The sequence below is a fragment of the Lynx canadensis genome, chromosome A2 (assembly GCF_007474595.2).
Source record: "Lynx canadensis isolate LIC74 chromosome A2, mLynCan4.pri.v2, whole genome shotgun sequence".
In the NCBI taxonomy this organism is placed as follows: Eukaryota; Metazoa; Chordata; class Mammalia; order Carnivora; family Felidae; genus Lynx; species Lynx canadensis.
This window is the reverse complement of record NC_044304.2, coordinates 140488473-140514716: the sequence shown is the minus strand read 5'-3', so window position 1 is coordinate 140514716 and position 26244 is coordinate 140488473. Positions and strand designations below refer to the sequence as shown.

Genomic DNA, 26244 nt, shown 5'->3' with positions numbered 1-26244 from the left:
ACCTGTAGTTATTTTTGGTGAGAAGGCCCTATACAAAGGGCAAATAAACACATGGAAAGATGTTCAACATCAATAAGCCATTGGGGAAATGGAAATTATAGGCACCATGAGACACCACCATACACCAGTCAGAATAACTAAAATTAGAAACAAAAAATAGTGACAACACTAAATGCTGGCAAGGATGTGGAACACTGGATCATTCCTGCATTGCTGGTACAAACGTAAAATGATACAGCCACTCTGGAAAACAGTTTGATAGTTTCTTAAAAACTTACACGTGAAATTACAATAGACCCAGCAATTGCACTCCTGGGTGGTTATACCAGGGAAATGAAAACTTATGTTAACTCAAAAATCTGACCATAACTGTTCACAGCAGCTTTGTAATAGCCCCAAAGTGAAAACAACAGGTGAGTGGTTAAACAAAGTGGACATTCATACCATGGAACATTACTCAGCAATAAAAAGGAATGAACTGTTGATACATCTAACACTCTGGTTGCAACTCCAGAGAATTATCCTGAGTGAAAACAGTGAATCCCAAATGGTTACATACTGTATGATTTCATTTATAGAACATTCTTGAGATGGAGAACAGGCTGGTATTGCCAGGGATGAAGGGGAGTGAATGAGAGGGAAGTGGAGTAGCTATAAAATGGCAACATGAGGGGTGCCTGGGTGGCTCAGCTGGTTAAAAGCCCCACTCTTGATCTCGGCTCAGGTCATGATCTCACAGTTTATGAGTTTGAGTCCCGAGTTGGGGTCTATGCTGACAGTGTGGAGCCTGCTTGGAACTCTCTGTCACTTTCTCTTTGCCCCTACCCCACTTGTGTTCTGTCTCTCTCTCTCTCTCAAAATAAATACACTTAAAAAAATGGCAACATGAGAGATCCTTATGGTAAGGAAATATTCAGTACCCTGACTACATAAACGTCAATATCCTGACCAAAATCAAAAACAACTTAATTCTAAATAACAGCCAAAACTGCCAAAGCTTTCTGTGTGCAGGTGTGATAAACTACTCCCAGTCTCATCTGACTCCCACTAAGCACAGCACATATTCATCTGCTGTGTAGTTGGAGGCTTTCGAATATTCTTGTTTTAATAGGATTTTTTTTAATGTTTATTTATTTTGAGAAAGAGAGTGTGCACTGGGGAAGACAGAGGCGGGGGCAGGGGGTGGGGAGTGGCGACAGAGAATCCCCAGCAGGCTGTACAACCTCAGCACGGAGCTCCACATGGGGCCTGATCTCATGAACTGTGAGATTATGACTTGAGCCAAAATCAGGAATTGAATGCTTAACTGACTAAGCCACCCAGGCGTCCCATTACTAGGACATTTTAAAGATTTTTATTTACTACTTAAAAATATAAATCAAAGCAAATACCATTTCAACTTGTATTGAACTGAGTGCCCTGGAATACAGTCTTGAACAGCCAGGGGTTCGTGAACCACCCGTCAGGAAATGACGACCTAATTCAACCATTGTGAGCTTCACAGATGGAGATATTGGCCAAGATCCAGAGAAGCTGAAGCACCTGCCTGAACTTCCCATAAAGCTGGGAAATGGTAAAGAATATTCTTGCCTAGAGTCCTTTTCAGTTCATAATGATTTGGAAGAAAAGACCACAGGGGAGAGATATACCCATGAGAAAAAGGAATATACAAATGCTAGTGTGTATGGGAAATGGGGAGGGCTAAAAATGTAAAGATATTTAAACCCAGTTGACTCTTCCAAATTAAGAATAGGGAGGGAGAAATTACTCGGTATCTCCCTTGCATTGTGTCTCTTGCAGAACTAATATCTGCTCAGACCTTAATCTGTCAAGGTGGGTGGGATCAAGCCTTGGAGTAGAGGTGAGCATGTGTACCTGCTGGAGTTAAGTGAGGACATAGGAGGTCAGTTTCTTTTTTTTTTAAATTTTTTTTTTTCAACGTTTATTTATTTTTGGGACAGAGAGAGACAGAGCATGAACGGGGGAGGGGCAGAGAGAGAGGGAGACACAGAATCGGAAACACGCTCCAGGCTCTGAGCCATCAGCCCAGAGCCCGACGCGGGGCTCGAACTCACGGACCGCGAGATCGTGACCTGGCTGAAGTCGGACGCTTAACCGACTGCGCCACCCAGGCGCCCCTGTCAGTTTCTTACTATATTCAGCTTCCCTTGCTCATGCCTAGAATCTCCCAGAAATAAAGGCCAGTCCAGAAGGCATTACATGATCGCTGACTAGTGCAGTATGCCAACAGTAGCCCCTATAGCTCTCTTGGAAGGCACAGTCTGAGATTTGTGAGCGTGGTGAGGTGGTCTGAAGAAAAGCACTACTGCCCACGACAATGGCAGTAGTTACCAGTTTTCTGTATCGTTGACAAGGATTTAATCCTATCTCCTCAGAATGCAGTTTTTCTTAGACAAAAACATAACAGCAATCATTATTTGCTTCTAATTTCGAATTGTCCAAGTTACCCACAGTAAGACATTTCCAGCACACTCCTATTCTCTTCTGCATCCTCTTTCTTGTAATTAAACAGAGAAATCAATTATATTTAATGTGCTTGCCTATCAGTTTTTTCGAGAGTCTCCCCACCATGTCCTCTCCAACCATCACAGCTACACTGTGCTTTTAGGTTATGATGTGAATTCCATTTAGCTTCCCTTTTCCACCTTGTTCACTGGCCCCGAGTTACTGTGGGTGTGCTGGTTCCATTTCTTGTTCATCTGGATTTTTAGTAATGCACTTGATCTTAGCCAAAAGGCCGAGAAGCGATGGATTTTTAGTAATAGTATCCACCTTTCTTCAACCTGTTCCTTTAACCTGCTACCTTCGTTCCCCTAGGCGCTAACAGCGACATATTGACTATCCTCCTCCCTCCCTCCCTTCCTTCCTTCCTTCCTTCCTTCCTTCCTTCCTTCCTTCCTTCCTTCCTTCCTTTTACTGCCCCTTAAGTCAATCTCATACATTCTCCAACTATTAAAAATGCATACAATAGCACTCTAATGTCATATAAAGCCATATAATCAAGACTTTCTTATCCTGCTATTTACCGTTTTCAGTAATGACTTTTTAAGTGGCTGATTGGCTTTTTGGGGTCCTAACCATTCCTGGACTAGATTTTTTTTTTCTTGCTGTCTGTATCTGAGGTATTTTAGACCAAATTCCTTTATGTTGTACTGCTTATTATGTTTCTTACAAAGTGAAATTTCCAGAAAATCTTTAAGAAAAAAATTTCTGCATTCCCTCAATGGTATAAGGTTGCCAGGACTGCCATTTACATCTGTCTCTTTATCACCACCTGCTGGAGAACTCACTGCATGGCTTATGAAGTCATCTTAACTGGCCTTCTATGGAAAACAAAGAGGCAGTTTGGGATATTTTCTAATACCTCTGACATTACAGAATTATGTTGTACTGGAGAGAGGCAAGTTGCTTGAATGAATGAGAAGATCCCTGAGACTATTTTTCACTACATTTTATATTACATATTATAAATTGCATAATATTATATATTGCAAATAATGGAGTTCTTGGGAATTAAAGCTAAGTGGACCATGAAGTTTTGATTAAAAGTGTCCGCCATTATTTACTCGGCTTTTCAAACCATATGGATTCACATGCAGGACCCTAACAGAATATTTAAAGCAAGTTCTGAAATTTGTAAACTAAAAGACATTTCTAAAAATTCCACTATGATATCTTTATAATAACTTCTATAGTTTTAATCAGAATTTTTGGAGGCCCCTCCCAATTCTGTGTCATTACTTTAGTTGTTCATGTACATTTCCCTCCTGTCAGTCCCTTCTGTAAGCATCTCTTTACATTTATTCTTTCATTACGTCCTTTTATTTATTTATTTTTAAAGTTTATTTGTTTATTTTGAGAGAGAGAGAGAGCATGCACACATGTGAGCAGGGGAGGGGCAGAGAGTGGGAGAGAGTCCCAAGTAGACTCCACACCATCATTGCAGAGCCTGATGCACGGCTTGATCTCACAAATTGTGAGATCATGACCTGAGCCAAAATCAAGAGTCAGAAGCTTAATGAATTGAGCCACCCAGGTGCCCCTATTTTTAGTTTTTTGAAGAATCTCCATACTATTCTCCAGAGTGGCTGCACCAGTTTGCATTCCCACCGGCAGTGCAAGAGGGTTCACTTACTCTGCATCCTTGCCAACCCCTGTTGTTTCTTGTGTTGTTCATTTTAGCCATCCTGAGAGGTGTGAGGTAGCATCTCATCATGGTTTTGATTTGTATTTCCCTGATGATGAGTGATGTTGAGCATCCTTTCATATGTCTGTTAGCCAAATGGATGTCTTCTTTGGAAATGTGTCTATTCACCCCTTCTGCCCATTTCTTAACTGGGTTATTTGTTTTTTGGGCATTAGGTTTGATAAATCTTTATAGATTTTGGACACTAACCCTTTATCAGATATGTCATTTGCAAATATCTTATCTTTTTCCATAGGCTGCCTTTTTGTTTCATTGATTGTTTCCTTTGCTGAGCAGAAGCTTTTTATCTTGATGAGGTCCCTATAGTTTATTTTTGCTTTTGTTTCCCTTGCCTCCAGCGATGTGTCTAGTAAGAAGTTGCTCTGGCTGAGGTCAAAGACGTTGCTGCCTGTGTTCTGCTCTAGGATTTTGATGGTTTTCTGTCTCACATTTAGGTCTTTCATCCATTTTGAATTTACTTTAGAGTATGGTGAAAGAAGGTGGTCCAGTTTCATTCTTCTGCATGCTGTTGTCTAGTTTTCCCAACACCATTTGTTGAAGAGACTTTTTCTCTTGGACGTTCTTTCCTGCTTTGTTGAAGATTAGTTGACCATATAGGTGCATGTCCATTTCTGGGTTTTCTATTCTGTTCCATTGATCCATGTGTCTGTTCTTGTGCCAGTGCCATACTGTCTTGATGACTACAGCTTTGTAACATAGCTTGAAATCTGGAATCATGATGCCTCCAGTTTTGTTTTCTTTTTCAAGGTTGCTTTGGCTATTTGGGGTCTTTTGTGGTTCCATACAAATTTTAGGATTCTTGGTTCTAGCTCTGAAAAATGCTGATGGTATTTGGGTAGGGATTGCATTAAATGTGTACATTGCTTTAGGTAGTAGAGACATTTTGACAATGCTTGTTCTTCCAATCCTTGAGCATGAAATGATTTTCCATTTCTTTGTGTCCTCTTCAGTTTCTTTCATTAAGTGTCCTATAGTTTTCAGAGTACAGAGACTTGGCCTCTTTAGTTAGGTTTATTTCTAGGTATCTAGGAATAAATTGTATTTGCAATTGCAAATGGGATCAATTCCTTGATTTTTTTTTTTTTTCTGCTGCTTCTTTGTTGGTGTATAAAAATGCAACCAATTTCTACACATTGATTTTACATCCTGCAACTTTGCTGAATTCATGTATCAGTTCTGGCTTTTGTGTGTGTGTGTGTGTGTGTGAAGTCTTTCAGGTTTCCAACATAGAATATTATGCCATCTGCAAATAGAGAAAATTTTACTTCTTCCTCGCCAATTTGTATGCCCTTTATTTCTTTTTGTTGTCTGATTGCTGAGGCTAAGACTTCCAGTACTATGTTAAATAGTAATGGTGACAGTGGACTTCCTTGTCTTGTTCCTGACTGTAGGGAAAAGTCCCTCAGTTTTTCCCCATTTGGGATGATATTAGCTGTGGGTCTTTCATATATGGCCTTTATGATGTTGAGGTATGTTCCATCTATCCCTATTTTGTTGAGAGTTTTTATAAAAAATAGTTGCTGTATTTTGTCAAATGCTTTTATGCATCTATTGACAGGATCATATGGTTCTTGTCCTTTTTAAAAATTTTTCATTTAATTTATTTCTTTAATTTACATCCAAGTTAGTTAGCATATAGTGCAACAATGATTTCAGGAGTAGATTCCTTAATGCCCCTTACCCATTTAGCCCACAACCCCTCCAGTAACCCTCTGTTTGTTCTCCATATTCAAGAGTCTCTTATGTTTTATCCCCATCCCTGTTTTTATATTATTTTTGCTTCTCTTCCCTTATACTCATCTGTTTTGTATCTTAAAGTCCTCATATGAGTGAAGTCATATGATATTTGTCTTTCTCTGACTGACTCATTTTGCTTAGCATAATACCCTCTAGTTCCATCCACATAGCTGCAAATGGCAAGATTTCATTATTTTTTATTGCTGAGTAATACTCCATTGTGTATGTGTGTGTGTGTGTGTGTGTGTATATATATATATACACACACACACACATATATATACACATACATATCTACATATCTATATCTGTAGATATAGATATAGATATAGATACCACATCTTCTTTATCCATTTATCCATCAATGGACATTTGGGCTGTTTCCATAATTTGGCTATTGTTGATAGTACTGCTATAAACATTGGTGTGCATGTGCCCCTTTGAAACAGCATACCTGTATCCCTTGGATAAATACCTAGCAATGTAATTGCTGGGCCGTAGGGTAGTTGTATTTTTAAATTTTTGAGGAAACTTCATACTTTTTTCCAGAGTGGCTGTACCAGTTTGCATTTCCACCAGCAGTACAAAAGAGATCCTCTTTCTCTGCATCCTCACCGACATCTTTTGTTGCTTGAGTTGTTAACATTAGCCATTCTGAAAGGTGTGAGGTGGTATATCATTGTGGTTTTGACTTGTATTTCCCAGATGATGAGTTATGTTGAGCAGCTTTTCATGTGTCGGTTGGCCATCTGGATGTCTTCTTTGGAGAAGTGTCTATTCATGTCTTTTGCCCACTTCCTCACTGGATTATTTGGGTTTTTTGGGTGTTGAGTTTGATAAGTCCTTTATAGATTTTGGATATAACCCTTTATCTGATATGTCATTTGCAAATATCTTCTCCCATTCTGTCGGTTGCCTTTTAGTTTTGCTGATTGTTTCCTTCGCTGTGCAGAAGTTTTTATTTTGATGAGGTCCCAGTAGTTCATTTTTGCTTTTGTTTCCCTTACTTCTGGAGACGTGTTGAGTAAGAAGTTGCTGCGGCCAAGGTCAAAGAAGTTTTTGCCTGCTTTCTCGTTAAGGATTTTCTTTCTTCCTGTCTTACATTTAGGTCTTTCATCCATTTTGAATTTATTTTTGTGTATGGTGTAAGAAAGTGGTCCAGGTTCATACATCTGCATGTCGCTATCCAGTTTTCCTAGCTGAAGAGACTGTCTTCATTCCATTGAATAGTCTTTCCTGTTTTGTCAAAGATTAGTTGGCCATACATTTGTGGGTCCATTTCTGGGTTCTCTATTCTGTTCCATTGATCTGAGTGTCTGTTTTTGCACCAGTACCATACTGTCTTGATGATTACAGCTTTGTAATACAGCTTGAAGTCTGGGTTCTTATCCTTTCTCTTATTAATGTGGTATATCACGTGGATTGATTTGTAATACTGAGCCAGCCCTGCAGCCCAGGAATAAGTCCTACTTGATCATGATGAATAATTCTTTCAGTGTACTGTTGAATTCAATTTGTCAGGATCTTGTTGAGAATTTTTGCATCCATATTCATCAGGGATATTGGCCTGTAATTCTCCTTTTTAGTGGGGTCTTTGTCTGGTTTTGAAATCAAGGTAATGCTGGCATTATTGAATGAATTTGGAAGTTTTCCTTCCATTTCTATTTTTAGAACACTTTGAGAAGAATAGGTAGTAACTCTTCTATAAATGCCTGATAGAATTCGCCTGGCCCACGACTCTTGTTGAGTAGCTTTTTAGAAGTGCAAGTCAGACTGGGGCACCTGACTGGCTCTGTCAGTGGAGCATGCAACTCTTGATCTTGAGGTTGCTTGTTTGAGCTCTGTATTTGATGTATAAATTACTTAAAAGTAAAAATCTTTAAAAATGCAAGTCAGACCACACCACCCATATTTAAGCCATTCACATTGCATGATCCTTTCACAAGGGTCCCTGCCACCCTCGTATTCACCCTTCCACCCCAGCCACACACCCATCACAGCATTCTTCTGCTCATACTTTCACCCTTACTATTGTCTCTGCTGAACTCTCTAGCTAGTTTTTGTATGACTGCATCCTCCCTTCATGTCTCAGAATAAATGTCACTGTCACAGAAAAAGTTTCATGCACTCTTAACTAGATCCCCATCTCTCATAGCACACTGTTCATTTCCTTTGGAAAAATCATCGCATTTGGTAGTTTAATTTATTGACTTATCTACTGTGTGCCCAGCCACCAGAACAAAGCTCCTTGATGGTTGAAACCTGTCTTCCTGGTTCACTGACAGATCCTTATTAACTATTGTAGTTTATGACATAAAATAAGCCACAGTATACATTTATTTAATGAATGATTATTTTAGTTGTTCTGTTATTTATCCAGTTTTCAAAAATGATCATATTCTTTATCTCACATTTCCAAAGTCTCAACTCTACTTTAACTATTGTTTTTGCCCTCTTTTATCTTGTTTATTTCACTTGATTTGTGATTTTACATTGAGACTAATTAAAAATACAGTATCTACATTTATGATATCTTTTCACCAGTTTCAACTTTTTTATTATACTTAATTTTATTTTATTTCTTAATTCTGTTAAGGTATTCATTTAAAAATAATTGTTGTTTTAGTACCATCTTATTAATGTATTATTATTACCATTTATGTTAATAAATCCTTATTTATTTTAATCTCATAAAATAGTTTCCATCTGCTTAAAAAAATTCCTGACTTTCAGCACTTCTTTCTTGTTTGCTTTGAAATGGAGAGCAGCAGCATTTGGTACACAGAAGTGGTGCCAGAGATGCTCCCTATTGGCAGGGATGAGGTGGCTATAAATCTTTATTATTCAATTCTTCCATAGGTTCTATTTTTCAAAAAGGATACCTGTTTTTAAACCTCAATATTAAACTTATTCCAAATCTGGGTGGCAGTATTGGATATCCCCATTTTCACACAGTAAGTAACTCATACATGGAAGCTGATAGCCACTAAGATAAAACTTGGTAATGGCTTCTATCTAAGTTATAGCTTGATTTAGAATGAGGTTCTAAAAACCACCATATAGAAAACAAGACACTTTTTAGAAATATCCACAGCATAGATAGAAAAGACTGGAAAAAATCCAAATTCTTCTGAATATGCCTGATAGGAACAGAAGCACAAGAGATGGATCATATCCAAACTATTAGAATTTTAATATGTTGATCTGTTCTAAGAATTAATTTGGAAAAAAAATAATTTTCTTTCTTGCCAAGTTTGGAATAGGAAAGAATACTCCCTGAGGGGAGATTATTTTCACCTGTGCTCCCACGTTATGAAAACTAAGAGTAAAACAGGCAAGGTAGTACTTATCCCCTCTAGATTATTAGGAATGAGTCTCTTGTGCCCTGACAATTGAAATGCTTTCTTCCTTTTCATCTGTTTGATTTCATGTTTCCTTCAAGGAACTGGATGGGGAACATAGCTCCAGAGCTCTAGATTCTAGGAAACATTTTCACTACCTAACTTTGGTATAAGATCTAGCTATTCACAGAAGAGCCTGTGCCATTAAGAAGCAGTGTAGGAGGTCCTAACTCTTCCAGTTACATATGATGTCCTTGCTACTCACATTAAGATATTCCCAAATCCCTTTCTGATATCACAGATGCCAAGGTTGATTTCTCTTTGTAGCTAATTCTACTGTCAGCAGCCATAAGACATCACTGCCAAGCCCCCTCCATACATAGACTTGCACCTCTGCAAAGGGATTGGTTTAGAAAACCTACATGTTTCCCCACCACATAGAAATGGTTAGCTATGCAGTACCTTAGACAGGATCAGCTAGGTCTGTCTAGCTGTTGTGTCCTCAGCAAATACACTATGGCAGAATCCTGAACTCCCAAAGCTACAACAAATGAAAACACATGCATCTTTTATAATCACATAATTCTACATTCTAGAACATACCCACAATGACAAAAATTCTTTGAATCTGGAGGGATGGGCAATAAAGTTTGTGACCTCATAAATGGAAATTCATCTAGGTTCCAGTGATTATTTCAGCATTAACTGTTTTGAAAAATAAGGTCATTTCTTCCCAATCTTAATATGGTTTCTTGAATCTAATTTAGTGTGCCCAAATATACATGTCACCTTTGTAGGAGTAAATGGATGTCATCAGATGGTTTGTCCCAATTCAGTAGTTTCTTTATATTTTCATATGTGTATGACATGCCTGTGTGAATCTATAAAATGCCATTAATACATGCACAGGTGTTAATATATATATTTCCAATGTCCTGAATTTTAATTGTGAATGATTTAAATACTAGAAACCATAAATTATGATGAAAGTTATGGTAATGCCTAATTCTTGGGCAATCTGAACTGGGAAGATTATACCCCCATGGCTCATGTTTCTAGGGACAGCTATCCTAATAGAAGAGAGGAACAAATGATCAAATCAATTTATTACTCAGTGTTAGTTTATAGGGTTGCTGTAACAAATAACACAAACGGAGTGATTTAAACAGTATTAAAAGTATTAGCTCATCTGTCTGGAGGCTACCAGTGTGAGATCAAAATGTCAGCAGAGTTGGTTTCTTCTAAGGGCTAAGAGAATCTGATCCATGCCTTTCCCCTAACTTCTAGTGATTTTTCTAGCAGTCTTTGTTGTTCCTTGGCTTGTAGAAGTGTCATCCCTATTGCCCTCATCATTGCATGACGTACTCTCTGTGTACATTTCTCTGTGTCTAAATATTTCCTTTTAATAAGGACATCAGTTGTCTTAGACAAGGGCCCACTCTAATGACCTCATATTAACTAATTACATTTGAAATGATCCTATTTTTATAGAAGGTCACATTTTGAGATAGTGGGAATTATGACTTCAACATATGAATTTGGGGGGTTATAGTTCAACCCATAACACTCAGTTATAGGTTTTGTATCTCTTCAACTAATTATTGTGAAATTATTCCCCAAAGTGATTATACCAACTCACTCCCACCAGCGGTGTCTGAGTATTCTTGTTGTTCCACTTGGTATTGACAACACTTGGTATTGTCAGTCTTTAATTTTTATCCATAAGATGGCAGTAAAATTATGGTTAATTTTCATTTTCTTGATTATTAGGTTGAATCTTTTTCATGTTTATTGATTGTTCCTGTTTCCATTTTTTGTCAATTGCCTATTATTTTCCTTTGCCTTTTTTTCTATTGTATCCATTAAAAATATATTTATTGCTTATTATGTGCCAGGTACTATTTTAGGCATTTCATATACGGTAGGAAAAAATTTCCATCCACATATGGTTTATATTCTAGAAAGGGTGATGCACAGAAACAATATAAGATAATTAGATAGCATATTAGAAGGTGATAAAGACTATGAAGAAAACAAAAATATATGTATATATATTTCTTTGTACACGTGTTTATTCAATTTGTTGTGCTTTTCTCCCATTGGCTTTTTAGCAGATGCTTTAACTCCAGTCACTTACAATTTTTGGTTAGTTATTTCATCTTCCCTGCTACCACTGCACTTGGAACAAACCTCTTTTAGAACAATTACCAATTTATTAATGCATATCTTTATCATTGTTCAGTAAACACCAGGATGTGAGATTCTGTCTTACAAGTTATGCCTCAGTAACTAACACATAACCGGTACTCATTAAATGTTTGTAGAGGAAAGCGGGGAGAAGTGGTATGGTCTGGCATCACTTCACCTGGGGAAATGAGAAGATGGTGTGCTTCCGAAAGTGAAATAGAAAAGTGTCGAGGTGGGAGATGGCCTCACACTGCAAACTGCTTTGGTGCATTTGCCTAGAAACGCGGCTGGCATGAGATCATTTAGATGATACCTCCAGACGACCACTCTCATTTTACTACATACGACACTGTGGAAAGGAGGTTGAGAAATTCGCCAAAAGTTAAGCCGAGTGCAGGTTCTGTCGGAACTGTTTGGAAATTTGGAGTGTTTCCCGTAGCCTTTGGGCAAGCCATCAGAGGTGGCAAAGACAGGAACCAAGACGTAAGACTTCTATGACAAATCCCTTTCCTCCAGCACCTGCTTGTGACGCTTTGTGTACTCACTGCGCATGCGTCAATTTTCCCTTTAGGGATGGGCGGGGCACAGCCTTTGACTCAGTGGAGAGCCCGAGTGCGTGAGGGGGAGGAACAAAGCTGTTTCCTAGGTGACGGTGTGCCGGCCTCGGTGGTGGATTGAGCGGGTCCCTCGGTGGTGGATTGAGCGGGTCTGAGCGAGGTTCCCAGAGGGCTGCGCGTCCCCGGTCTGTCGGCACGGTCATGGCGGGTTTGCTGAAGAAGGTAAGGTGAATGGGGAGGTCATTGTTGGAATTTAGACTGTGCGGGTAGAGTCAGCCCGATAGCCCCTGATCCTGCGGTGGCGGCCGGAACTGGCGCGGGCTTGCGGGTGCTTTTGGGGGGTACTCGTTCTGCTGTGCTTTCCGGGATGGCAGATTTAGTAGCTTCTCTGGGAGAGGCAGAAAAACGCTCCGAACAAGTGGCTCGGAGAGACCGATAGCTGGCTGGTTTTCGGCCGGTTTTAGCCAGGGAAGTGGTGGTTTTGCCCTTCCTTAGCGTGGTGGACGCGCGGAGTTGTAACCTGCGTGAACCTTGTTTTGTTTTTGAACAGACCACGGGCCTTGTGGGATTGGCTGTGTGTGAGAGTCCACACGAGGTACGTGCTGCTTCTTTCCTGAGTTCCCAAGGAAGACTCCAACTCTGTGACCTCGTTTGAAAGGCTGTCGGAATGCGGATATTTCAGGCCGCAAATTACAGCTCAGCCTGAGAGCTGTCTTGAGACGAGAACAGTGTCTACCTCGTTGATCCGATGCCATTTCTTGTTGACTTTTCCCGTAGCATTCTCGTGGCTTCGCTGGTACTTTTATGAGTGCCCTCCCATTCCTGTATCTCCAGTTTCCACCTTTTCTCCCGCCTCCCCTTTTCTGCCTGGGTGACCTCAGTACTGTTAGACTTACCGAATATATCGCTCTAGTAACTAACCCCTTATGTCATCAGTTTTCCATTCTAGTGGGTCTTTCCCATCAGTATTCAGAATGCTTGCATCTAACAAACCATCCTCGATCCTTTTCCGCGCTTCAGTAATCACCCCATTTTTCTCCTCCTTATAGATAACTCGAAAGACTTAATCTGTACTTAACTGTCTCCAATTTCTCTTATTCCCCTGTGAACACTCGCCACTCAGACTTGGCTAGAACTGCTCTTTGCAAGGTCAGTATTTCTGTGCTGCTAAATCCAACGGTCAGCTCTCCTTTCTCATCTTAATTGACCCAGTAACAGCACTTGTCACATTGGGCACTGTCTTCATCTAGCACTTTGTGCTTGGGGCCACCTCAGTATCCTGTGTTTTTTTTTGTTTGTTTTTTTCCTCTTACTCTTTTTGCCTTCTCCTTTTCTGGTCATTTCTCGTATCCCACTTACAAATTTGGGAGTGCTAAGACTTGGTTCTTGGGACTTCTTGAGACTTTTCTCTATTTATATGCATCTCCTTGTCCGTACCCAACCGAGTGGTTTTAAATACCACCAATACCCTGATAATTCTTAGATTTTTTTGTGGATCACTGACCTCTTTATGAGAGTCTTGTATATTTAATTCCTTAGTGGACATCTCCACTTGGATGTCAGACATGCAACCCAAACGTAATGTCCAAAATTGGCTTCTTATTTTTCTCCTTCAAACCTGTTCTTCTCGCAGGCTTGCTCACCTCAATGAATGACAGTTCCATTCTTGCAGTCACTCAGGTCAAAAACCTTGAAATCATGTTTAATTTTTTTCTTTTGTTTACGCCCCACATTTAGTACTTCATTAAATCCTTTGGGTTTTTACTTTTAACATATCCAGATTTTGAGTACTTCTCACTATCTCCTCTGCTACTACCATATTCTCAGCTACCATCATCAAGCTGTGGATAATTGCATTTGCTTCCTAACTGCCTCTCGCTTCTTGTCACTGTTTCAGTTTGGTCTTTTTTCACCCAAGCTAGAGTCAGCCTGCTTGTGAGTCAGGTCATGTCACTTTTCAAAACCCTCCAGTGGCTTTCAATTTCACTCTAAAAGAGTCCTAACAGAGGCCCTCCAGATCACGATTCTACATACTGTATTCTACTAATTTATCCTGCTCATTGGCTCTCTATTAGAAGGCAGATTTTTGTGAAGGCAGGGATTTTTCATTCCATTTGTTCACTGCTAGAGCTGTGACTAACTAGCACATGGTATGTGCTCAGAAAACATAAGGTTTGTTGGATGAATGTCTTAGTTATGAGTTGATAATGGCTCGTTATTGTCTAAAACTGAACTCCTGGTTTTCCCTTTCTAAATCTATTTCTATTACTGTGGACTCTTTTTCCTGATGATGATGAGTCTTCCTACTGTCCAGGCTGGAGCTGGACATCACAGTTGGTACTTCTCTTTTCCCTGGATCTTCCTTCATGTTTATTTCAGCGACAAGTTCTGTTGATCCTTTTCTGTAATAGTTCTCCAGTCTTACCTCTTTATTCCCTTATGTGTAGACAATTACAGCAACTATCCTGCTGGCCTTTCTGCCTTTTTCTCCTCCATCGAGTCCTTTAAGTCACTACTACAGGTTAAGTTTCCTGGAACACAAATCTAATCATATAATTTTCCTAAATCATTTAATTGCCCACAGAATAATCCCAAATGCTTTAATGTGGCACACAAAACCACTTACAGTCTGACTCAGTTTTTCTCTAACTTTATCTCCTAAACATTTCCTATGTGTTCTATCTTCTAGCCACAGGCTGTCCAATAAAAATATAATGTGAATTATAAATGTAAGCCATGTTTGTAATTTTACATTTTCTGGGAGTCACTTTTTTTTAAACAGAAAAATGTAAAAACTAACAACATATTTTATCTAACATAGTCAAAATATTTTGGTATATATTCGATATAAAAAGTAATATTTTATATTTTTATACTAGATTTTCAAAGTCCACTATGTGTTTACATTTACAGCACATCGTATTTCAGACTAGCCACATTTCAAGTGGTCAGTAGCCATATTTGGCCAGTAACTACCTTACTGGATAGCATAGTTCAAGAAAAATACAACTGTATACTTATTATGTTCCTTTTTTTTCCTGCTATTCAATCCTTTGTGTGTATTCTATGTGTAAGATTGCTTTTTTCTACATCTTTAAGTGTCCAAGTCCTACTGTTTCTCCAGGTCTGTCTCAGATGCTGCTTTTTCTTGAAACTTTTCTCTGATATCTGCTGAAGTGACTCCTTCCAACAGAATAATAATAATGCTAACACGTACTGAAAGTTAATGTGTGCCTGGTATTGTTAAGTTACACAACAACCCCTGAAGCGGGTATTATTAACATCTCCATTTTAGAACCCAAGTCTCTTATCAGGCCTTTCTATTGCCATATCCTTTGCTAAAATTAAGAAGAGATGAGGGTAAAAACCCACACATAATTTGGATTATATGTTATCTGATAAGGTCTAAATTAGTATAATTAAAAATACCCTCTATTATGGGACATCATATTCAAATATATAAATAATGTCTAAATATGCAGATTATTTTTTAAGAAAAACAGAGGCCCTCAAGGTTTGTTTATTTGTTTATTCATATGTATATTGTGAATATATACAAATAGAAGTAGGTATTAGTACCTATCGATTTTATACAATTAAACTAAAATTTCAAATTAAATACAAGGAAATAAAAAATAATTTTGTATGTATATTTATGATTATACTTGTTATTTATGAACTGTCATGAGTCAGGATCTGCTTAACGACTTCTTACCATGTGACTTTACTACTGACCACTGTTTGTGAACTTTAAGTTCACTGTGCTTCAATAAGTGCTGTGCAGTGACTCAGTTCTCTTGCTCCTTTCCTCTATTAAGCTTGTGGTGAAACCTTCATTAACATGGTACCAACTCAGTCATTATAAAGCTGAAATATGATTACATTTAGTTAAATTTGATCATCCTGATAAGCATTGCATATTTTACGCATATAGGGAGTTATCTAAAATAATGTAAGGGGGGAGGAGAGAGAGAGAGAGAAAGAATGAATGAATCTGAAGCAGGCTCCACATCCAGCACAGAGCCTGATGGGCGTCTTGATCTCACGATGATGAGATCCTGATCTGAGCTGAAATCAAGAGCTTTACTGACTGAGCCACCCAGATGCCCCTGTATTTTTTGTTTCTACAGAAATTCAAATAAGAAAACTTGGGAAAATCTGAATTTGAGTGCTTAGGATCTCAAATTGAGAAATAATGATTTAGTAAATGAGTTGATTTTCAAATAGATCATTAACAATAAGTTAGGATGCAGTTTTATTTTTACTTGTTATTATACCTTTAACTTATATTCAACTTTTGTTCATGGAGCATGAAAACTATCCATATTTGTACAGTTGACTCTTGAACAATACAGGTTTGAACTGCATGGGTCTACTTATATGCAGATTTTTTTCAATAAATACAGCACAGTACTGTAATCATATTTTCCTGATGATTTTCTTAATAACATTTTCTTTTCTCTAGCTTAATTTTATTGTAAGAATACAATATATGATACAACATACAAAATATGTGTTAACTGTTTATGTTACTGGTAAGGCTTCCAGTCAATAGTAGGCTATGAGTAGTCAAGTTTCTGGGGAGTCAAAAGTTCTGTGTGGATTTTCAACCATGACAGGGATTGACCCCATAACCCCAGCATTGTTCAAGGGTTTACTATACTCATAGTTTTAAAGGGGATGGTTTTATAGGGCACAGACATAAAGAAATTGTAGCAAAGAAGAGTTAAATGCTTTGTAAAAATCAGAAGTGAGGTTTTTTTCAATAATTCATGAGACTTTAAAGTGTTCCATTAAATCTGGTGATATTTTAAACTGGAAATGTATGTGATTTGTCTTTTCAGAGGCTAAGAATACTGTACACAAAGATTCTTGATGTTCTTGAGCAAATTCCTAAAAATGCAGCATATAGAAAGTATACAGAACAGATTACAAATGAAAAGTTGAGTATGGTTAAAGCGGTAAGTAGCTGACTTGATTTTGCTTTCTTGGATTTATGGTTTCTGGTGCAACATTAACAACAACAACAAAAAAATCAGTTGCTTGTGTTTTGCATATTCTGCATACTTCCTTTCATTTCTCTTCTTCTGTGCTTTCCTTCCATCCTTTTTCCCTTTCATTCAGCAAACTCCTGTCCACTAAGTGCTTTCCTTCTGCAGGCCACTATTAGATACTGGAGTGGAAGAATAAGGTCAAGTCCCTTCTCTAGGCTAACATTGTTGCTGCTTCTTTTACCTCTTTTCCCTCTCAAGTCCTTCACTGATTGTTGATTTATTTATAGATATGTCAGTCTTTTCTCTAGTTTCAGAGTAAGGAAGAAAATGAAAGCAAAACAAACAAAAAATGTGTGTTGTGTTTAAAGAAAATTATCAGAAATAACTATTTTATTTTATTATTTTTTTTTTTAAATTTTTTTTTTTTTCAACGTTTATTTATTTTTGGGACCGAGAGAGACAGAGCATGAACGGGGGAGGGGCAGAGAGAGAGGGAGACACAGAATCGGAAACAGGCTCCGGGCTCTGAGCCATCAGCCCAGAGCCCGACGCGGGGCTCGAACTCCCGGACCGCGAGATCGTGACCTGGCTGAAGTCGGACGCTTAACCGACTGCGCCACCCAGGCGCCCCTAGAAATAACTATTTTAAAAAGTGCTTTGTTGCAAAGAGACCAGGTTAGTCTCTTAACTACCAGAAATTATATCAAGCATTGTTAATGGGCTGAATATGTACCCACATCCTCCCCAAATTCATCTGTTGAAGCCCTAACCCTCGGTGTGGCTGGAACCTCTACAGAGGTAATTAAGGTTAATGAGGTCATAAGATTGGCCCTCTGCTCCAATAAGACTAGTGACTTTATAAGAAGAGACAGCAGAGGAACACCTGGGTGGCTCAGTCAGTTGAGCATCTGACTTTGGCTCAGGTCACGACAGCTCATGGGTTCAAGTACCACGTCGGGCTCTGTGCTGACAGCTCAGAGCCCGGAGCCTGTTTCGGATTCTGTTTCCCCATCTCTCTGCCCCTCCCCTGCTTGTGCTCTGTCTCTCTCTCAAAAATAAATAAACATTAAAACAAAATTGAAAAAAAAAAGAAGAGACAGCAGAGAGCTTGCACTCTCTCTGCCATGTGAGGATACTTTGAGAAGGTGACTTTCTACAAGCCAGAAAGAGAGCTCTCTTCAGAAACTGACCCTGTCGGACCTTAGTCTTGGACTAACAGTCTCCAAAACTGTGAAAAAATAAGTTTCTGTAGTTGAAGTCATGCAGTCTATGTTATTTTGTAATGGCAGCCCTAACAGACTAATACAGGCATTTTATAGCTTCTAACTCAAAGGCTGTAGCCACACGGTAGACTGCTGCTAGTTCTTTTACACCAAACTATATTGTACTGTTGTGCAATTAAATTTTTAAGTTATTAAGTTTTCACACTAGCAGTTATCTCATGGATTTTTATAATTATCCAAAATAGTGTTCATAAGCTTGAAAGATAATTTATATATATGTGATAAGTGGCCCTAATGTATTCTTAGTATTATTAGGTTAACATAACAAACTCTGTAGTCCAAAGAGCATAATTATTTTTCCTTAGGTATACAGCAGGACCATGTATTTTGATTTGGAACATTTATTCTTGGTAAATCTGAAAGTAACTTATAGATTAAAGTCTAAGGGGGAAGTTAGCATTTCTTTTAATTTCATGTCTTCCTTAAGGAAAATGGGCTTATGCCGTTTTTCCCATCACAATAAGAAATTTCCTTTTTCTTTTCATGAGGTGAAGCTCTTCAACTTTGAGTCTTTCTCTGCTTGCTCTCTTCATAACTGTTCCTCTGTATTTTATTTCTTTAAAGCAGAAGGACTTTTTTTTTTTTTTTTTTAACGTTCATTCATTGAGAGAGAGACTGAGACACAGAATGCAAGTGGGGCAGTAGCAGAGAGAGAGGGAAACACAGAATCTGAAGAGGCTCCAGGCTCTGAGCTGTCAGCACAGAGCCTGACACAGGGCTCAAACTCATGAACAACAAGATCATTACCTAAGATGAAGTCGGACGCTTAACTGACTGACATTCATTTCTTTAATCTCCTGGGTCTCCTAACAGTGACTGGCCTCTCTGCTTTGGTTTTGAATTTTGGTTTTATTTTTTTAAAAGAAGGGCTTTAGGGGTAGCTGGGTGGCTCAGTCGGTTGAACATCCGACCGGCTCAGGTCATGATCTCACGGTCTGTGAGTTCGAGCCCTGTGTTGGGCTCTGTGCTGACAGCTCAGAGCCTGGAGCCTGCTTCAGATTCTGTGCCCCCCTCTCTCTCTGACCCTCCCCCGTTCATGAAGGACTTGAGAGGGAAAAGAGGTAAAAGAAGCAGCGACAATGTTAGCCTAGAGAAGGGACTTGACCTTATTCTTCCACTCCAGTATCTAATAGTGGCCTGCAGAAGGAAAGCACTTAGTGGACAGGAGTTTGCTGAATGAAAGGGGAAAAGGATGGAAGGAAAGCACAGAAGAAGACAGTCTCTCACTGTCTCAAAAATAAATAAACATTAAAAAAAAAAGGGCTTTATTTTTTGTTTTTAATGTTTATTCGTTTTTGAGAGAGTGAGAGAGACAGAGACAGAGAGAGTGTGAGTGGGGGAGGGGCAGAGACAGCGGGAGACACAGAATCCGAAGCAGGCTCCAGGCTCTGAGCTGTCAGCACAGAACCCGAGGCAGGGCTTGAACTCAAGAGCCATGAACTCACAACCTGAGCTGAAGTTGGATGCTTAACTGAGTGAGCTGCCCACATGCCCCTGAATTTTGGCTTTAAAACTTAGTTAATTCTGAGTTAAACAATCTTTCTCAAACATGTTCATCTGCTTTCCCCCACCCTTTCTTTTCCAACTATTATTTATTCAAGAACCACTGAATGCCTGTTATATGCCATGTGTGGTTGTAGGCATGGAAGCTAGTGCGTATAAGGAAGTGAACAAAACATAAAAATCCCTGCTTTCTTGGAGATTACACATTAATGGTGGGAGGCAAAGAATTAAGGAAATAAAGTCATTACATGGCATGTTAGAAGATAGTTAAGTGCAGTGAAGGAAAAATGGAAAAAGAGAATGATGTGTTTCAGGGTCAGGGATGTTACAATATGTATTTGTTTCCTGTGCCTCTTCTAATAAACTTAGTGGCTTAAAACAGTAGAAATTTATTCTTTTACATTTTTGGAAGCCGGAATTCTAAAGTTAGTATCAAGGGCCCAAATCAAGGTTATCAACAGGGCTACACTTGCTTTAGAGGTTCTAGGGGAGAATCTGTTCCTTGACTCTTCAGCTTTGGTGGCTTTTAGCATTTCGTGGCTTATGGCCACATCACCCTAATCTCTGCCTCTGTGGTCACATTACTTTCCCTTCTATGCATAATTTCCCTCTGCCTTTGTCTTATAAGGACACTTGTATTTGGGCCCACTTAGATATTTTAGAATAATCTGCCTGTCTCAGGATTTTTAATTAACATCTACAAAGTACTTGCCATACGGGGTAACATTCATAGGTTTCAGAGATTAGGTCATGTACATTTTGTGGGGCATTATTTAGCCCACCACAATATAAATTATTATCCTAGTGATCCTTACTAAGAAGGTGATATATGAGCGATGGAAGTAAAGAACAAGCCATGCAGATATCCCTGGGCAGCCAGCAGATGCCCTGAGGCAGAAACATGCCAATTCCTGTAGAAAATATCTTTGTTTTTTTCTCCCTCTTTTCATTCCATTTGTGGGCCAAAAAACCATCCTACTTAACACCTTACTTATGTATGTGTAAGTGTGTACATACTTCCTGGCTCTCACAAAGCTCAGTTGACTAGAAATAAATAAATATATGTCGTTGAATTTTCTAGGTATTTTTTTTAACCTCTTATTGAAGAATAATGTACATAAAGAAATGTGCCGTCATCTAAGTGTAGAGCTTGATGACTTTTCACAAAGTAACCACACCCATGTTAACACCAAATCAAAAGGACATTTCCAGAATGCGCAAACTCTCTCGTTCCCCTTCAAGTTACTACCCTCCTAAAGATAACTACTCTTCTGACCTCTAACACGAAATATTCATTTTGCCTGGATTTTCACTTTTTATAAATGGAATCATCATTCTGTGCTCTTTTGTCCATGGTTTCTTTCACTTAATACTGTGTTTGAGAGAATCATGTTATTGCATACAGTTGTAGTTTGTACATTCTCACTGCTATATAGTATTCTGTTATATCCAAATACTATATTTATTAATTATATATGCTCATTTGAATTATTTCCAGTTTGGAGTTATAATTTGTGCTACTGTTCTTGTGCTAACATTCTTGAACATGTCATTTGATTAATGTATTACGCTCTCTGGTGTATACCTAGGAATGGAATTCTGGGTCACAGGGTAGTATTTATTTTCAATACCAATGCTCTCAGAGGAAATATAGGAAATACTAAGAAAATAAAGTGGTATTTTTAAATCTGTACTTTAGAAAGACTGAATTGGGCATCGTATTTCTTACTGTTGATAAGCAAGTTAATATTAAGACAGAAAAGCAATAAAATAGTAGAGAGATGAAATGGGTTTCCACCACATATTTGGCAAACATTAGCAAGGGTACAATGAAAGAAAAATTAATTCTATTTGCCAAATTAAGTGCTGTTTTATATTTGGGTCTTTTTAATTGGGATATTGGCCTCAATATCCTAATTAAATATTAGATATAGATATCTAATTAAATATTAGATAATGCACTCCTTTGTTTAAATCTTTTTTTCTTTTTTTTCCTTAAATTTTAGGAACCAGATGTTAAGAAATTAGAAGACCAACTTCAGGGTGGCCAACTGGAAGAGGTGATTCTTCAGGTAAAGAAAAAGTTGAATAGTTAGATGTTTGGTTTTAAATGTTCAGAGGCACAATATTTAGAGATATAAAACTGACATTCCAGAAAAAAAGGAAAACTGAATTTCTTTATTTGTATCAACTCTCAAATATAAGAATAATCACATGTAGGAAATCTTTCTATCATGTATATGTCAAATATTTATCATTAATTATGCATGAATTTATGAGGCTTCTGTTGGAAAATTGGAGTGTGAAACACCTTGAATTTAATCAGCATGTTCTTGTTAGCCTTACTTTAGTTCAAACTAGTAACACAGTGTTACTGTTATATGGACACTTTTATCTTTTTAGATACAAATACTTTTATGTTTTAAAGGCTTAGTATATTTTTAATATGGAGAGATACAGATCTTGTGAATCATAAAATTAAAATACACTTTTATTTTTGTTGGATTAACACATCTATGTTGCCAAGAATGCTGCAATTTTTAATTAAATCAGGGGAAATTATGCCTTTTTTTTAGGTTGTGCATTTTTTCCTGAATTATTAGTAAGGTTAAACTTAAAATATGTTCTTGTGTTTTATATAAAGCATGTCATTAATGTTTTTACTCTATCATTTGTGTTTAGTATTTTTCTTCTTTATTTCTTTGAGTGTTTTTTCAAATAAAAGAGATACTAATCATTGTCTGCACATTTTTTTTAGTCTGTTCTTTGCCTTTTGACTTCAACTGAGTATCTTTTCTCATAATTTTTCTTGATTAAATCACCCTGCCCCTTTGCCCCATCACTTTAGAACCCCCTCTCCCATATTATAGGTTTAGATGTTTTCCCTTAAATATGTCTGATATTCAGTTCTGTTTCATTTAATTTGTACATATTTTTGTATTTTAAAAAAATGCAACTATTTATTCTTGTGTTTTATTAAAGGACAAAGAAAAGGAAATACTGGGGGGTATTGGTGATGAGGGAGTTATATCACCAACAGACATGATATGCAAATTCAGAAGAATTGTTAGATGACTCTGTAAAAGAGGAATAGGGCATTCAGATGGCTTTTTATGAATGTAGACCATTTTCAGTCATTCAAAGGCCTATTTTCCTGGCCTTTCTATTCATTTGCCAGCTGTTGTACCATATGGGAACTTGATGCTAACTTATTTTCCTTTTCTGTTCCTCTTTCTTTTCTGTCAGATTTCCCTTTGATCATGACTTTATTTAACTGATACATTAGTTTATCATGCAGTTATAATCTTAAAATTCAATAAGTATTTTTAAGTCAGCTGTGCAGTTCTCCATGTTTTATGGGTGATAGTAAGATTAAATTTTAATAATGTTTTACTTAACCCAATATATTTAAAATATTATTAAACATGTAATCAATTTAAAAATATTGACATATTTTGCATTCTTTTTTATACTAGGTCTTTAAAATCTAGTGTGTATTTTGTACTTGCAGCACATATGCATTTGAACTAGATGCATTTCCAGTGCTCACTCAGTAGTCACATGTACGTAGCAGACAGCATGAGAGGAATCAGGAAAAGGTAGTGAGTGTGTTAGAAGCTAAAGGAAGGGAGAAGGGGTGGGCACTGGGCCACATGCAGCTGGGTCCAGCTATGTTCTGGGTTAGGCAGCCTCCTCACACTACACAACGCCTTGGGGGCTTAAAAATGTTCGAGGGACCTGGGCCAAAGGGCAGTCAGGGATATTTTTAATTAGTGTTTATACTGTTTTCTCATTGCAGCATTAGTAAATCCCTCCACCTCCAGATTTCGTTTAATCTACTCTTTAATTCATTGTACACATTTTAGACTGTTGCTGCTACACACAGATTGTCTGTTTTGTACCACTGGCATAAATGAGGCATTGCTTTAAACTACAGAATTACAGCCTGTGATAGACTCTGGCACTTACTCTGTATTTGAATTCCTTCTCTGACATCCTGACAAGTCTTTAATAGTGTTCTTTCTTCTAAGTTGGCCAGAGTTGTCATAGGTCTTTTGTTGTATAAAAATTGTGAAATAAAAAGATACCTGAAATATATTCGTCAAATATGTTATAAATTTGTTTCAAGGGAAAAAGTAAATATAACAACCTTTGATAAGGAAATTAATTCAATCAACAAATATTTTTTGTCCACCTGTGATATTCTACATTCCATAGATCACTGTTTTACAAACTGTGGATCTCAAGTGATTATGGATCAGTAAAATCAGTTAGATGGGTTGTGACTAGCATTTAAAAAAATATAATAGAGAATAATGTATCATAGCTAGTAAAAGCAATCATATTTTTAGTTTTGTTTTAGGTATATGTGTGTGTTGTGGTTCCTTTAGTAGAATTTGTTTGTTGTGTTTTACGATGGGCCATGATAAAATAAGTTTGAAAGCCATTCACACTGGTAAAGAGACATACTTCTGATCCTCAAAGAATTTGGAGTCTAATAGTGAAACAGACAATTAGTTTGAAAACTCACCACATAAGCTTTTGAACACTCTAATAGCAAATTTTAATCAAATAGAAAAATTCAAAAGCCATCTTTTCTTACTCATGATTGTGTAGCTATGAAAGGTAAGGTAATTAATGATGTAGAACATTTGATGGTAGAATAGCTTATTAGGTATGAATATGATAATAGTTCTGATAATTATATTTCAGTCATTAGCTATGGTAAATATCTATTAAATAGTATAATCAAATGCTCTTTTAAAAAATTTTTATTAACAGGCTGAAAATGAACTAAGTCTGGCAAGAAAAATGATACAGTGGAAACCATGGGAGCCTTTAGTGGAAGAGCCTCCTGCCAACCAATGGAAATGGCCAATATAATCATCATTAAATGACTAGCATGTTGATGGGAAACTGATGTAATTAAATGTTCCTTATTATTAATATCTAAAATCAAGACAACTAATACAGAACATATTTAGGAGACTTGTTAAAATTGATGACTGTGCTAATAGGGATTTGTGAATCCATACTTGATATGTAAAGCATTCACTTAAATTATTTCAAAGATTTTTTTTTATTTTGTTTTTTTTTTTTTAAAACAGAGAGGTTGTGGAAAGATTGGAAAGTTAATTGGAGAAGTTCTTACAGATTTTCAATGCAGAAGCCATAGTTGAAATGTGAAGTATTTTTAGGCATGTCTTCAACACATCATTTAATGGTTTTTATCCTGAAAAAAATAGGAAAGATACTTAATTAGTATTGTTGTTTAGACAAATTTTATAAATCACTGAAGTAGTAAAAGTAAAAACCATCAAATTGTAGTTGTACAGTTGAGGAAACTGATTTGGTATTTGAAAGAAAGACTTATTTATAGTCATTGTAAAAATGTTTCCTTTTGTCTCATTTAAAGAAGTTAGCTTTCTGTTCCTTAGCCTTTTGTTTTGTTGATCAACCAAAGTACATCAAGGTAGAGATAGAGTTTATGTAAAAGAAGAGACATGGAGAGTTCCTAAAGTTTATCTGACTTATGAACAGGCTTATATTCAGAACATCTCTGTGTCACATGGGTTGTAACTTCAAAGTAGAATCACTTGGTGGTTTTCACTAAGTTTCTAATATGAGTGCAGCTGGGTATCAAACCGAAAATAAATGCTATCGAAGGAAAGAAACAGTTGGTATAAATTACTTTTAATGTGTCCTCACCCTTTTTTCCTAGGCCCTATCATTTCTAAATACTTAAATTTGGTATTTTTTAACTTCAAGATAATGCTCTTGTGTGTTTGTATGCATATGTGTGTGTTTTGCCATTCCTTGTGGCAAAGCAGAATCAATTCAGAATTTTTAGAATGAGAAAATTGTATTTTTTCCAATATATTTCTCCCCTTACAGCGCTGTAAATTAAATGGTAAATAAATATTAAATGAAGTGGATTGAGTTACTTTTTAGCAGTCTGAATGCAAGAGAAAGCTTCTGCGGGGGAAGTGGGAAAAGCTTTAGAGGGAGTCAGAAGTCCAGGGGTTCTCATTCCCATGGTCCTGTTGCCGTTGTGAACTCAGTGACCAAGTGGAGGCAAGAAGAATTTATGATTTATAGCTTCCTTTTCAGGTCTAAGCATTTGCTTTCACTATAATAAATTATATTTATAGCCAGCCATTTTTTTCAGGTCCTTTGAGCACATAACAAACAGATGACTTGGTGTGTCTTTTCTCCAACGTTTTAGCCCCACTTCCACGGTTCTTGGGTGTCTTATATCTATTTCACCAACAGAGCTTCTCTGTGCCTGTTAATTAAAAGGACCTTATTGGGGGCGCCTGGGTGGCTCAGTCAGTTAAGCGTCCAACTTCAGCTCAGGTCATGATCTCACACTCCGTGAGTTCAAGCCCCGCGTCGGGCTCTGTGCTGACAGCT

At 37.5% G+C, this 26244-nt stretch overlaps 1 protein-coding gene across 1 annotated transcript; it reads left to right on the top strand.

The window, feature by feature from the left end:
• Window positions 1-12163: 12163 nt before the first annotated feature.
• Window positions 12164-25985, top strand: NDUFA5 (NADH:ubiquinone oxidoreductase subunit A5). The gene is made up of 5 exons (XM_030308345.1): window positions 12164-12272; window positions 12601-12645; window positions 16895-17011; window positions 21837-21902; window positions 24613-25985. The coding sequence occupies exons 1-5, from the start codon at window positions 12252-12254 to the stop codon at window positions 24712-24714; spliced, it is 351 nt and encodes a 116-aa protein (XP_030164205.1). The 5' UTR covers window positions 12164-12251; the 3' UTR covers window positions 24715-25985.
• The last annotated feature ends 259 nt before the right edge of the window (window positions 25986-26244 follow it).